Source organism: Dryas octopetala, chromosome 1, assembly GCF_963921425.1.
Source record: "Dryas octopetala chromosome 1, drDryOcto1.1, whole genome shotgun sequence".
In the NCBI taxonomy this organism is placed as follows: Eukaryota; Viridiplantae; Streptophyta; class Magnoliopsida; order Rosales; family Rosaceae; genus Dryas; species Dryas octopetala.
Genome location: NC_141366.1, coordinates 24,590,009 through 24,600,715, shown reverse-complemented (window position 1 = coordinate 24,600,715; position 10,707 = coordinate 24,590,009). Strand labels below are relative to the sequence as shown.

Genomic DNA, 10,707 nt, shown 5'->3' with positions numbered 1-10,707 from the left:
TATTTATTGAAAGTGATAACATAGATAAAATTGAAAAAAGTCCCCGGGGGGTACAACATTTGTCTACTTGTAAAAGTAGCGGAGGTGCTCGGCGTGCCAAGGGTGGCCGAGTTCCTTGCCGGTTGTGGCGCGGAGCCTATATGTGCCTGGGCGGATGACTTCAATAATTTCATACGGTCCTTCCCAATTAGGTTTCAGAGCACCCGTTTTGGCCAAGGTAGTGCTGCGCAGGACCCAGTCCCCCACTCGGAAGTGGCGAGGCTTAACTTTAGAATTGTAGTATCGAGTGGCCCGTTGCTGGTAGGCATACTTGTGTAGCTCAGCCTGGGCCCGATGCTCTTCAGCTAGGTCGAGACTGAGAGCTAGCTGGTCAGCATTGTGCTCAGGCTGAAATGTGTCGAGGCGGTAAGAGGCAAGCCCGACCTCAACTGGGATGACGGCTTCAGAAGCAAAGGCCAAAGAAAATGGGGTTTCCCCGGTCGAGGATCGACAGGTCGTCCGGTAGGACCATAAGACTTCGGGTAGGAGGTCAGGCCACTTGCCCTTCTTTGCATCAAGCTTGGTCTTCAAGGTATGTTTAATGGTCTTGTTGACTGCCTCGACCTGCCCGTTGGCCTGAGGATGACCAGGAGAGGCAAAGAAAACCTTGATGTTGAATGCGGAGCAAAATGATTTGAACTCTTTGTTGTCAAACTGCTTGCCATTGTCAGTGATAATGGCGTAAGGGAGACCAAAGCGGCAAATTATGTTCTTCCATACAAAGCTCTTGATGGTCTGGGTGGTTGCCTTTGCCAAGGGCTCGGCCTCTGCCCACTTAGTGAAGTAGTCCACTGCGACGACTGCCATTTTGACCTTGCCCTTCCCCTCAGTCATAGGTCCGATTAAGTCAATGCCCCATTGGGCAAAGGGCCAAGGACTGTTCATGGTAGTTAGGGGCTCAGGTGGTTGGTGCGGAAAAGTTGCAAATTTTTGGCACTTGATGCATTTCTGGGTGAGCTTCCTTGCATCAGCGCGGAGGGTCGGCCAATAATAGCCTTGGCGGATGGCCTTGTGGGCTAAAGAGTAGGCTCCTGCATGATTGCCGCAGACCCCTTCATGGATCTCCCGGAGGATGTAGTCGCCTTGTTCGGGGGTAAGGCAGCGCAAGTATGGCAGGGAGAAGCCCCGCTTGTATAACTTGTCGTTGATAATGGTGTACCGGGAAGCTCTATGGCGAAGGCGCCGAGCCTCAGCCTTGTCCGCGGGCGGGTTCCCATGCTTAAGAAATGCAAGAAGAGGGTCCATCCAACTAGCTTGTTGCGCAGATTGGCAGACTTCCATAACATCAATGCTGCGCTGAGGTAAGAACTCAACTGGGACAGACCTCCCAGGTTCATGGTCGACTGCCGAGGCAAGGCGAGCTAGGGCATCCGCCCTTTCATTGTCCGCCCTAGGGATTTGTATGAGCTGGTATGCTGAGAATTGATTGAGTAGGCTTTGAACTTTGGTGAAGTAGGCGGCCATGCGCTCACCCTTGGTCTGGTATTCCTGCGTGACCTGGTTCACCACAAGTTGAGAATCGCTATAGATTCGGAGTTGCTCAACGTCCATATGTAGTGCCAAAGATAAGCCGGCAATGAGGGCCTCATATTCAGCCTCATTGTTGGATGCCTGGAAGCCGAATCGAAGAGCATACTCAATGGTGGTCTGGTCAGGGGCGATCAAAACAAGTCCGGCTCCACTGCCCTGTTGATTAGAAGATCCATCAACATATAAAGACCAGATCGGGCGATCCGACCGGATAGCTGGAGTAGAAGAACTTGGTGGGTCGGTGGTCGACACAATGGCGGAGGAGGGCTCAGCTTCGGGTAGGAAGGTAGACTCTGAAATGAAGTCTGCAATGGCTTGTCCCTTGATCGCGGGCCGGGGGCGGTAGGAAATGTCAAATTCGCTCAGCTCAATGGACCATTTGATAAGCCGGCCAGAGACCTCAGGCCGCTGCAATACTTGCCTAAGTGGTTGATTGGTGAGAACCACGATAGGATGAGCCTGGAAGTATGGGCGGAGGCGCCGGGCTGATGTGACCAAGGCAAGGGCTAATTTTTCTATCTCTGGATACCTGGTCTCAGCATCTTGCAGGGCCTTGCTGGTATAGTACACCGGGTGCTCAACCCTATCCTTAAGTCGAATGAGGACTGAGCTGGTGGCTGTCAGGGAAACGGACAAGTAGAGGAGTAGCTCTTCCCCTGGCTCGGGTTTAGAAAGTAGAGGTGATTTGCCCATGTACTCTTTTAGATCTTGGAAGGCCTGCTCACACTCCGGAGTCCAGTCAATGTATTTTGTCCGAGCCTTAAGGGTTTTGAAGAATGGGGCGCAACGGTCGGTGGCCTTGGATATGAATCGTGTCAAGGCGGCGACCCTGCCCGTTAGGCTTTGCACTTCCTTCTGAGTCCTGGGAGATTGCATATCGATCAAGGCCTTGATTTTTTCAGGGTTGGCCTCGATCCCCCTTTGGCTCACCATGAAGCCAAGGAATTTTCCCGAAAATACGCCGAACGTGCACTTGGCAGGGTTCAGGCGCATTTGGTACTTCTTGAGCACGGAAAACATCTCAGAGAGTTTTTGGACGTGGTCCTCCGCCCGGACACTCTTGACAAGCATGTCGTCCACATAGACCTCCATGGACTTACCAATGTACTCTGAAAAAATGGAGTTGACCAAACGCTGGTAGGTGGCCCCGGCATTTTTGAGTCCGAAAGGCATGACTTTGTAACAATATAGGCCCCTGTCAGTGATGAAGGCCGTATTGTCCTGGTCGGAGTTGTGCATAAGGATTTGGTTATAGCCGGAGTAGGCGTCCATGAAACTAAGGAGTGCATGGCCTGCTGTGGCATCAACCAGTTGGTCAATTCGTGGAAGAGGAAAGCTATCCTTGGGGCAGGCCTTGTTGAGGTCGGTGAAGTCGACGCACATCCGCCACTTGCCATTTGATTTTTTGACCATCACAACATTGGCCAGCCAATCCGGGTAGGAAACCTCGCGGATGAAACCAATTTTCTGTAATTTGTCGACTTCTTCTTTCATAGCGGCATAGATTTCGGGCTTGTACTGCCTGCGTTTTTGGCGGACGGGGCGGTGCCGCGGATTAAGACTTAGGCGATGGGAGATCACCTCCGGAGAGATCCCAGGCATGTCATCATAGGACCAGGCAAAGACTTCAGCATTGGCACGAAGGAAGTTGATGAGGTCGTCTCGGAGGGCAATACTGAGTTGAGTTCCGACCCGTACCTTGCGGTCCGGGTAGGCAGGTGAGATGAGCACTTCCTCCACATGACTGTCATCTGGTTGGGCGATGGCTCTGAAAGATGAATCACGAGGATCTTCGGGAAGATCCGGGGTATGGCAAGTGGGGGAGACCGAAACAGCCATAGAGGGCATGGCCTCTTTCTTCTTCTTGACGGAAGTCGTATAGCAGGACCTGGCTGACACTTGGTTGCCTTTGACTAACCCCGTGCCACATGGGGTCGGGAACTTGATCAAAAGCAAGTGAGTGGAAATCATGACCTTTAGTTGGTTAAGGGCTGGTCGTCCCAGGATGACGTTGTACGCTGTGGGGCAGTCGACCACCAAAAACTGAGTGGTTGTGGTAGCGGACGAAGGATACCTCCCAAGGGTGAGTGGAAGGTAGATCCCGCCAAGAGGGGTGACCATATTGCCCGAAAAGCTAAGTAAAGGAGCGACCGACCGGTCAAGCCTCTCTTGGTCAATCCCAAGAGCTGTGAAGGCGGAGGCGAAGAGGATGTTGACGGAGCTACCACAATCGACAAGGATCCGAGCCACATCAAAATTAGCTATGGTGGCTTCAATGACCAAGGGGTCATCGTGTGGGAAGATCAAATCGCGTTCCTCTTCCTCGGCAAAGGAAATGGGCGACCACCCGAGCTTAGGAGTCTTTTTTCCACGGTGGAGGTCTACAGCCATAACGCCGGAGCATTGCTGAGCACTTCGGGCGTATTCCTTCCTAGCCCTGTTGGAGTTGCCAGCGAGGGTCGGGCCCCCACAGATGGTATTGACCCGCCCCCGTCGTTGTCCTTCGGCCTTGGCCTTCTCGGTGGCCTCCTTGTCTATAAAGCCATCCAATTTTCCTTCCTGTACCAAAGTTTCTATTGCCTCTTTAAAGGCTCTGCATGCCTCGGTGTCATGGCCATGGTCATTATGATAAAGGCAAAAGAAGTTCTTGTTGGCCCGGTACCGTGTTTGTGGTGGGCGGGGTGGGAGCTTGGGAAGTATGTCTTTGATCTGAGGATACAATTCTGTATAAGTAACAGTGAGAATTGTATAGACTTTGAACCTGGAGGCGTAGGATGTCTGATAAGTTTCCTCCCTTCGTTGCCCTCCACCTCTACCATCACCAAATTGCTTCTTGGTGAATTTACTGAACTTTTTCCCGGACCCCCCATGCTGATTACCCGAGTAGGGCTTGGGCTGGGGTGGCACTATGATGGCCTGGTCGGTACTTGGGCGATCCATGGTGGGCGGCTTCTTCCCATATGTTTTGAATTCCGCAGTAGCATAGGCAATGGCCTCTTGCATAAGTTCTTTGTAGGTGCGCGGATTGCGGCGGTTGAGTTCGAACAAGAAGTCCCCCTCTAGGAGACCACCCTTGAAAGCAGCGAAGGCTACCTTCTCATCACAGTCGCGACACCGGGATCGTTCTAGCTGAAATCGAGTGATGTACTCCCGGAGGGATTCCCTGCTGCCCTGTCGGACTCGAGTCAGGTCATCCGTGGTGTAGATTCTATCGGTCTGGATGATATACTGGCCCAGGAAGAGCTCTCGGAGCTCGTTGAAGCAATCAACCGAGCCCGGAGGAAGTTGGTAGAACCAGTCCCTTGCACTGCCAGAGAGGGTGGAAGGGAAGATTCGACACTTCGTAATGTCATCAGCACCTTTAGATTCCAGAGCGGATCTGAAACTCATGAGGTGATCATATGGGTCTTCCTTCCCTGTGTATGGAGTGATTTTGGGAGGTCGGACGTCGCCAACCGGAGGAGCGGATAGGATGCGAGCTGTGAAAGGTCCAGGCAGCTCCCTTGTTTCTAAAGATGGGTGCCCACCCCGACTTCCTCCTTCCACTCTTTTCAGGCGCTCACTGATGTCCATGAGAAGTTGCTGGAGCTGGTCTGGTGGAAGAGAGCCGCTGTTACCGGAGTCAGCGACTTGTTCACTTATATAAGTGTTACTTTCTGCGCGGCGCCCAGCTGAGAGGACCTGCTCTTCTCCCCGTCGTCGCTTGGGACGGGGGGCCTGCTCTTCCTCCAAGTCTCGGGGGCGCGGGTTGGATCGCCCCTGCTCCTCCTCCAAGTCTCGGGGACGCGGGTTGGATTCGCCCCGGTTCGTCCGCTGCTCTTCTCGCCGAGAGCGGTTGTCGTCGAGCAGATGACGACAGTCCCGGTAAATGTGGAACTCCTCAGAGCGGGTAGGATGCTCGCCAGATCGAGCCCGGCTGACCGGGTGGACAAGTCTCTTTTGGAAACCTGGGGGCGGATGGCTACCTTGCCCTACATCCAATTGGCGGGGAACATTTTGGTCCCTTCGGGGGGGATCCCTCATCTCACCACTCCGGAGAGTGGTGTGCTCGTCCCTGTCATGGGGGTTCCTCCTCTCACCACTCCGGGGAGTGGTATGTCCTTCCCTGTCACGGAGGAGTCGCTCATAAAGCTGTGTTGCACCTTTTTGGAGGTCGAGCTGTTCCTGGGTTCGTTGGAGCTGAGCCTCCAAACGCTGGATGTACTCTTCCTGATCAGATTCGGCAGTCTTCTTACCTCGCTTGTCAACCAGCGGGGTGTTGTCGACTTGGTCGAGGATAGGACCTCCGTCAGACATTGTGAGGGTCGGTAGCTCGGAGGCTAGGAAGTTCGGAAGCTAGGGAGCTCGGAAGCTCGGGAGCTCGGAAGCTCGGAAGGTTTTTGCACCTCAACTGAGGGTAGAGAATTCAATGGGGAAAAGTTGTAAGTTTCCCACAGACGGCGCCAAACTGTTGATGCCCAAAAATGGTAGAGCAGTCAACGTCGAGTCGAACCACGTAGGCCCGTTGACCCACCACTGAGCGGATGACACGTCGAAGTGGGGCAGGAACGGGTAGCTGGGTCCGACTGGTGAGTAACGAGAGAGAATGATATCCAAAGCACCCTGCACAGGTACACAAAAGTGAGCGGGAAGGGCACCGGTGTGGTGCCGGCCAAAGGTCCTCCGACGCTCAAGTCAGTGTTCAGAGAGATCTGAGAGCAGAGTGAGTGAATAGTATAATAATGATTTCAGTTGTCCTTTTTGTGACAAGAAGGTACCTCTTTTATAGTACCTTTGGAAGAGTGTCAACCAATCCGGTGATGACACGTGTCTCTTGTGATGACTTGCACTGCAGGAGCGCCACGTGTCACCGGTCTCGAGGATCCGAGTGAATTGACACGGGCCGGGGGCCCAGGGGGCCGGAGCCCATGAGGCCGGAGCCTAGTGGATCATGGGCTAGGAGCCCAGGAAGGGCTTAGTCTTTTGGGTCTAGGCCCAAACAGCATGGTGTTGGGCCTTGTGTGACTTGTCGTTATGCCGAGATGATTAGTCATACGAACAATGATAATACTTTGAAATAAGGCATTAATTGACAAAATTAAAATTACTTTTTTTCAACTTAAAGGGTAAAAGAGGAAATCACAAAATGAATTTTCTACTGAAAATGGATAATCTTACTTAGCAAATTAAAAAATGGGTGTATATCTAATTTTTCAAAAAAAATGGGGTAATATCAAATTGGGTCTCCCAAAATGGATGTATGTCTAATTAAGCCTAAAATTAATACATAAAAAATACAAAAGTAATATACAAAATATCAAGTCACGGATGTTTGAGTTATAAAGTTAATTAAAAATTAAAGTTGAATTATTATATATAAATTATAACAACCAAGAGTCTCTTTATGTGGCAAAAATAACATTCAACATTAAGAGTTTCTACTTGTTAACCAAAAGTGACAGAATAAGATCAGATCCCTCTGATCAGTCATTATAAGGGTTATTTCTTGTAGTGTTCTTCTTCTATAACAGTCAAAACCTTGTCAGCTTCTTCATCTATCTCCTCTTCTATATCCTCTGAGCCGTCAAGTGCTGTGTAAAGACTATCATTTACAATGTCTTCAACTACCCCTGCCTAGATTTATTGCGTTAATTCATAGAATATGCTTTTGCAGCAATATTTTCTTTTCATTTATGCATGAAAGACTTGTTTTTTATTTTGTTTTATTTTTTTTTTCTTATGCTTCTCATGAAAGATCAATAACACAGGAATACCTTGGTCATCTCCTTTGCATCGTAATAGCCACCAGAGGCCCCTTCTTCATTAGATCCCCTTTTCCCTTATGGGCCTTCATGGCTTTCCCTTGTAAACTTTATATTGAGTAAATCATTAGACTCAATTCATAAATCCAAGATCTAGAAGTTCATGATTCTCATAATTATTTAAGGCTGAAATTCAATTAACCATAAATACATACCTTGATCCATGAGACTCGGTATTTAAATGCGGAATAATAATTAACGGCGAGTTGTTCTCAAAATCCTGAGAACTGAAATTCATATTTTTCTCCCTTATCCTATAAACCAATTTCTTAAAGTGTATTTTGTGTCTCGGTAGGTTTAAGATGGAATAGCTTACATATTTATAGCTAGGAAGAGAGAGGACCGAGTTTTCCCATTATAATTCATTTAATCTCTACCGTCCATCATAGTAGATATAGATTAGGAAACTAACCCATATCCTTTTATTATTATGATTATATCAATTATAATTCTTATTAGATCGGGATTGTTATATGGACCACAATTAATAGGGTACTTACTTGTTGGACAAGCAATTAATTCCAACACCCCTTTCTTCTTTCTGTTTAATTTGTTTAACACTAACCTCTTGATACGCACCTCATTGCGTGTCAATTGGCTTTTTCACATTTGATAATTGTTGAGTGGAGAGGAAAATGCGTTACATGATAATTATTGCTGTTGTTTTTTTCTTCTTTTTTTTACCTTATTATTTCATTTTACAATTTTATTCTTAAAAAATATAGTTTTTTATTGAAGTAAATGATTTTGAAGTTCATTTTACACCCCCTAATGTTAAATAAACCCACATAATGTTTCCAAATGTTAAAAAAGTTCATCTAATGATATATAAACCCATATTTTATATATATATATATAAAAAAAAAAAAAACTCAAATTGACCCAAAAAAAAAAAAGGTGCTAATAAGTGTACATGAGGCGCTATACATTCCCAATAGCCACTGTTCAACAGTTACGTTACAGCCGATAGTTATTGTTTGACAATAACTTTGCAATTACAAATATGACAAGGGTTGATATGACTTCACAAAGGTGATTTTTTGTGTTTTATGAACTTTTGACATGTTTATGTAAGAAAAGACTTTAAATATCATGTTTATGCCTATTTTTATAATTGTTGCACAGTGAATATAGTCAATGTTTAGCAGTGTCCACATTGTAAAACACAAGAAAAAAAATTCGGCGTGCGCTGAGCGGCGTGTCCAATGCGTTTTTTCATTAACGTGGGCTGATAAAAATTTGATTACAAAAGAAAAAGAAATTATATACATGCACAGTCGGCTCCATATATGACTGTAAATTTCACAAAAAAAAAAAAAAGTATAATGAGTAGATTTAAAAAATAAAACACACTTATGCATTGATACTGGTAGAGGTGGGCATTTATTACCGAAATACCGAAACCGAACCCGTACCATACCGTACCGTGTCAATGTTATACTGAAAAACAATACTGATTATATACCGTACCGATACCGTACCGTACCGAGTCTAAATCGGTATGGTATAGGTATGAAACTTTCAATACCGTGAAATACCGTACCGTACCGATATATTTTTAATTTAATTATTTAATATTTTTTTAATTAAGTGTTGCCATATCAGTGGCTATTTGGGCAAGTCTATAGACTATAATAGAAAGCATTATCATGCTTTCTATACTTGGGTCTGAGTTGCTGTTGTGTTTTATTGTTTTACTCTTCATTTTGTCATTGTTGTAGTTTCTTTGGCATTGATATATATATATATATATATATATATAGAATGGTGTGTGATTTATGATCAGTTGCTTTCTTTTCTAATTCTGTGTTTACACTGGTTGATGATGAATTGGGTTAGAATTATATATGTGCTTAGTTAGTCGTTTGATGGTTAATTAAGGATCAATACCATCGGTCATAGTTCACAACAGAAATGAAAGGAACGTACAAATTGGGTTTTGTTTAATCTTTTGGTTGGGAAAAAGTATTTTTTTTTTTTGTTAAATATTGTTTTTTGACAAAAAAAAAAAAAGGAAGTTTAAAATGTTGGTATATACCGAAACCATACCGAACCATACCGAATTCATAAAACATTGGTATGGTATGGTACAAGTTTAAAAATGTTCATACCGTACCGATACCGTACCGAATAAAAATTTCGGTATGGTATCGGTATGGGGCTCATACCGTACCATACCGTACCGTGCCCACCCCTAAATACTGGTATGGAGGTTGGAAGGAGTTCAAGCCCCCTAATAAACACACCATGAACGAAAGCCATAATATTGAAATCCCCCACAATTCAAACAGAGTAAAAGAAAATGGGCATTTTGCGTTAGAGAGAGAAGGGAAATAGAAGGAAATAAGAAGTGATAATTAAGTAAAGCTCAGGTGGCATGTTTTAAATAGGTGGTTGTGCCGTTCAGTAAATAGCTCAGGTGGCATATTATTGCTGCCTAACTTATGTTAACCTTTTTTAACCAAAATTATCGATTGGAATTACTAATTAAACATATGATTGAGAGCATTTAGTCAATTAATACTATTGGTGTGATTTGGATTGGAAGATCTGAATTCGACTGATTTCAATATGAAAATTTCCAATTTTAGAACGTCCGAATCAAATCCGAAATTCAAAAATGCCGAATTCTGAAAATTTCGAAAAAAATTGGATTGGAATATGTATCTGTAAATTCCGATTCAATCCGAATTCCAATCCGAAAAATTCTGAAATTTTCCAACGGCATTCCGATTCGATATTTCCGAAATTATGTCAATTTATTCCATATTTATATTAATATTATATTATTTATTTAGTTTTTACTATATGTTTCATTAATTTGTTATTTGTTTGAAACATACACATACATATATATTAAAAAAAATAACTAATACTATTAATATAAACAGATATACATTATAAATATATGTGTATCATAATAACATAAATGCTAACAAAAATACTCACATTTTTTGTACGTGTAATTACTAATTTTTTTGTTTGTTTTTACTAATAACAAAAGGTAACGTGAAGATTCCGATTTTTTATCTGAAAATTTCAAATTTTTATTCGAAAGATCCAAAAATGTGATATTCCGAAAAAATCCAAAAATTCTGAGAAACCCGAAAATTCCGAATTGGAATGAGATGTTGAAATTCCGATTTTTTGGAATGAAAATTGGAATCGAAATTTTATTCCAAAATTTAATTTATTTATTGGAATTGGAACACTTTATTTCCGATCCGATCTGTCCGAAACACACCCCTAATTAATACATTTAAAAGTTACAGGTATTGAAATGAAAATTGGGTCAACATTCATTTACCAATAGTAAAAAGACTAATTGTATTTACTA

The 10,707-nt window shown here is 44.5% G+C and overlaps 1 protein-coding gene across 1 annotated transcript; it reads right to left on the bottom strand.

The window, feature by feature from the left end:
* Positions 1–63: 63 nt before the first annotated feature.
* LOC147299348 (uncharacterized) lies at positions 64–5,865 on the bottom strand. The gene has a single exon (XM_086230235.1). It carries the CDS (start codon positions 5,863–5,865, stop codon positions 64–66), a length of 5,802 nt encoding a protein of 1,933 aa, XP_086086361.1.
* Between the last annotated feature and the right edge of the window lie 4,842 nt (positions 5,866–10,707).

Excerpts from the sequence above, each read along its gene's own strand:
- LOC147299348 (XM_086230235.1), bottom strand. The coding sequence starts at position 5,865 with ATGTCTGACGGAGGTCCTATCCTCGACCAAGTCGACAACACCCCGCTG.